The following is a 4,237-nucleotide window of genomic DNA, read 5'->3' on the forward strand; positions in this document are numbered from 1 at the left end:
AACGACCACTTTGTAAGGACCACCTGTACACCTGAACATTCAAGCAATTATCCAACCAGCCAATCATTTGGCAGTAGTGTAATGCAGTTGAAAATTGGAAAATGACGGTGATGTTTTTCCAATTTTCAACTGTCCAGTTTCACCAAGTCTGTGCCTAGACTTACTGTAGATTCCTGTTCTTGGCTGACAGGAGTGGAACCTGATGTAGTCTTCTGCTGTTGTAGCCCATCCACTTCAAGGTTTTGTGTCCTGAGATGCTTTTCTGTTGACCACGGTTATAAAACAGCTCAAAACAGTCTGGCCATTCTCCTCTGAATGCTCTCATCACAAACTGTTGTTTTCCCAGGAGCAGTTTCTGAAATAGTCAAACCAGCCCATCTGGCACCAACAACCATGCCATAGTCACTGAGATCACATTTTTCCCTGCTCTGATGTTTGATGTAGATATTAACTGAAGCTCTTTACCTGTATCTGTATGATTTTATGCATTGTGCTGCTGCCACATGATTGGCTGATTTCATGAATATGCATGTGTAAAGGCATTCCTGATAAAGTGTGTAAGAATGTATGCCTTCAAAATAAGTGCTTATTTTGTCTTTTATCTGGTCTCAAGCTATTACAACACCATTTATTATTTCCAGATACTTGATGTATAGTATCTTGGGAAAGATTATTCAGGGAACGGGTGTTTTTATTCTTGTAAATGCCTGGATAGGGTTTGAATAATGCCCTCATTTCCTCAACTGATAGATTTTATTGTGGTGAGTTATCAGTACTGTAGTCTAGTGGGAAATTAAGTAGAATGCTATCACTGTAAACAGAATAATCATTTACCAGTGGGCTGTGATATGCGACCAATATTTGTCACACAATTTTTAGACTTTATGTATCAAAATACACTGAACAGCATGAAATTCCAACAAACTGTATCCCCTAATAGTCATTGATATCCAATAAGAGGAGACTCTGAAGTAATTCAACAGTGATATTCTTAATTATAATCTTAAAATGGTACAATCTAATAGGTTGGAAAATATTACCTGAGGGAATGTCATTCAATTCAGCTTAGTCATAGGAAAATGATACGGAAGTGCTTTGTCACCCTTATTGTGCAGTATATTAGTACCAGTGTGTGTGTGAACGCCCCGCTGTTTGTATTGTCTGCCTTATCAGTTCCTGAAAGTCCTTCCTTCTTTCTTGCTTCAAACATGTTTGTTCTGAAGTCTGCAATAGGATTGAGGTTACTGAATCATAGGAAGGTAACGAGACAGGTAAGGCAAAATTTCTTAGTGGCGAGGCAGAAAGAAATAATAGCGTCACAGTCCTGTTCATATCAGATGCGCACACAGTAGATAAAGTGTAGGAACAAAATAGTGGACAGAAGGAGCAAGCTTGTTAGATGACTTTATGCAGTGAGACAGACCTGTTTGGCAAATTTCGAAACAAAACAATTCCACGGAATTTGTTCCAAGGGACTTACACAGCGTTTTCTAATCTCTAATGGTAAGATCATGTTCTGACAGTATGCACTAAATAATAATATAGTATGCTCTAATGATACAATGTTCTGCAAAAACTAACTGAATGTAATTAAATTTAAATAAATTAAATATCAATAATGGTTGAATGATGTTTTGATAATATATAACACAAAATAATCATATTGTAAATGGTGTTGTTGGCCAGCAATGCAGCAAGAACTAGTTAGATTTTTGGAATTTATTTATTTATTTTTAAAGCTATCATGTACTTTGTTTTATACCTGCCAGCAAATATTCTATTTCCTGAAAGAACAGAACAAAGAACAGTTGTTTAACAAAATGTTCCTTTTAGCATCGAGATCTTTACCAATATAAGATTCCTCTTCTATGACATTTGTTATAAAATAAAAATGTTAACAAAATATCAACTTTAAAATAAGGTTTGTTCTACATGGTAACTACATTCTGTAACTAATCCATTTTACAACTCGATTTTCTAAACAAAGTGATTCAACAATTAATCACACAAGTAGGATTATATGTAAATTTAAGGTAAATATAATATACATTTAGTCAGTAAATGACATTTTCACCTATATCGCTGTGATTGTATGAACTCACAGTTATGCTTGCTTAATATCATAAGGAAAGTAAAGAAAAGGTAAGAGAAAAAAAAAAGTATCATTAATCTGAGAACTTTATTCTACTGACTTGAGTGCTAAATAAATAGGTACTGTTCAAATGAGTCCGATGTCATTTAATATATGAGGGGAAAAATGCATTTATGTTACACTGAAACAACTGATCAATTCACTGATCAATTTTAGGTTCCATGCCTATTTGTATAGAAGACAACAAGATGCAGGAACCTGAAGTATTACCAACAACAATGTCCAATGCAACATCGGACACACCAGAGACATCTCTCCCTAAAGATGCGGACCAAGTCTGGGATACAGCTCCAGAATGTTCCATTTGCTTCACCGCATATGATAACACTTTTAAGACACCTAAAGTTCTGCTGTGCAATCACACGTTCTGTTTGGAGTGCCTGTCTCGCTTTGTTGCTGTTTTACCAGAACAGAAAGGCACCCAGATTACCTGCCCCCTTTGCAGACAACCAACTTCTGTGCCTGAAAATGGTCCACCAGCTCTGGCCACCAGCCTGGAGGTTCTGGGGCAACTACCCAGCCACCAGCAGCAGGAGGAACATGTATGGCTAGATGGAAAGAGGCTCTGCTACACAAATCCACAGACACCCAGTGATGTTTGCATCGACATTGGGGGTAACAAGCAACAGAATGAGAACAGACAAGAGGAAACAGAGACTAATAGGAGCATACTGGGGAGTTGCACAGGTCTGTTCAGAAGGTGGCAGCGACTACTGATCTTCCTATTGGTGTTGGCCATACTGCTCATCATAGTCATCTGGCCCATCCAGTGCATCTTCAGCCGGGGTTCGACAGCAGGCTGCTTTGAGAGGCAGGATGAGCATGTGACTACCTTCCCTACAGCTTCAACCAGCAAAAATTTGTGAATATTTCCAGGATTTAACTCTTCTGGTGAACCTGCAGCGAGGTTGAGTTTTGGCTTTAAATGCAAACTCAAAGACTGTGCCATAGACATGTAAAGATTGCAGTTCCCCAATAATGGATTGCTACATCCTGGACATTGTGTACTTTGCTATATAACTTAAGCTGAAGTTTTTGGGAGTTTCATCTATATTTTTCATAGCAGTCTGAAAAAAATAGAAGATTAATATTGCTGCTAAAATCAACTGAGCCAAAAATCTAACAAACTATTATCGACAGATGAGGGATGCTTTGGTTGAAACCTCAAATTGGATTGTCTGGTGTAACTAACTGTTATGATAAAACCTCAGTCATTTGAAGTTGCTAACTTTGCTGATGGAAATCAATATTATAATTCAGATTTTGAACAAATATGGAAAATAATAATATAGGTACAGCAAGAGTTGCTATATGTATTATAATATACAGTAAATATACAGAAAATGTTATTTTGCTTGGGGCTGTACCACAGGTTGTATGAACTTTCTATTTCACTGTATTTGAACTATGAATAAAAAACATTTTTAATAAAAAAAAATAATTAAATAGCTACCCCCATGGACAGGTGCACATAAGGACAGGATATATTCACTATTTTGAATTGATCCGAGCAATCCTAAGAATGTCTGTATTATACACTCTACATTAATATTTATAAATACAGCATTTATCCAGAAAACTCCCTCACACTATCACAAATAGCACCCTGTGTAAGAATATTAATCTAAGACCATGTAAATGAGAAAGTAGAGTGTATAGTATAGGATCTAGTGTTTTTACAGTTAGTAGTTTAGTTTACTTCATAGTAATAATTTTATTGTTCAAGTTGCAGTTTAATGCTTTTAGTCAATGAAATTTATTTCATCACCTTGGTGCCAATACAAAAAAAAAAAAAGAGTCTTGATTTTCGTGTCATCCTTGTGTCTTGAGTGATGGCGGAGCCAAGTTGAGTCATGACTCAAGCCATAGGTTTGAATGATTTGTTACTAAGAAGTATGTTCCAGATTTAAGAACAAATACTACTGTAAGCAAACCCAAGGGTACATTACTGATAAGTCATGCTATTTTATTAAATCACAATATTTTTCCTCCTAGTGTGCTCCTTCTTCAATCCATGTTTTTTTTTCCATTTTCTAAAAGAAACTATATAAACAAACAGTACCTGCCCAATTACATACTTACAAA

General features: G+C 36.1%; 1 protein-coding gene across 3 annotated transcripts; it reads left to right on the forward strand.

Moving 5' to 3' along the window:
* The first annotated feature begins 316 nt into the window (after nucleotides 1-316).
* LOC108271944 (RING finger protein 223) lies at nucleotides 317-4,146 on the forward strand. Of its 3 annotated transcripts, none has more exons than XM_017479933.3 (2): nucleotides 317-1,503; nucleotides 2,309-4,146. In XM_017479933.3, exon 2 carries the CDS (start codon nucleotides 2,314-2,316, stop codon nucleotides 3,016-3,018), a length of 705 nt encoding a protein of 234 aa, XP_017335422.1. In that variant the 5' UTR covers nucleotides 317-1,503; nucleotides 2,309-2,313; the 3' UTR covers nucleotides 3,019-4,146. The 3 variants fall into 3 exon arrangements, with proteins under 3 accessions (XP_017335422.1, XP_017335423.1, XP_053539837.1); XM_017479934.3 differs by having other exon boundaries at nucleotides 317-1,271; XM_053683862.1 differs by lacking the exon at nucleotides 317-1,503 and adding an exon at nucleotides 1,537-1,921.
* Nucleotides 4,147-4,237: the final 91 nt, after the last annotated feature.

This window comes from Ictalurus punctatus, chromosome 11 (genome assembly GCF_001660625.3).
Source record: "Ictalurus punctatus breed USDA103 chromosome 11, Coco_2.0, whole genome shotgun sequence".
Classification (NCBI taxonomy): domain Eukaryota; kingdom Metazoa; phylum Chordata; class Actinopteri; order Siluriformes; family Ictaluridae; genus Ictalurus; species Ictalurus punctatus.

What these genes read in the sequence shown, in the direction of transcription:
- LOC108271944 (XM_017479933.3), top strand. Translation starts at nt 2,314, where the DNA reads ATGCCTATTTGTATAGAAGACAACAAGATGCAGGAACCTGAAGTATTA.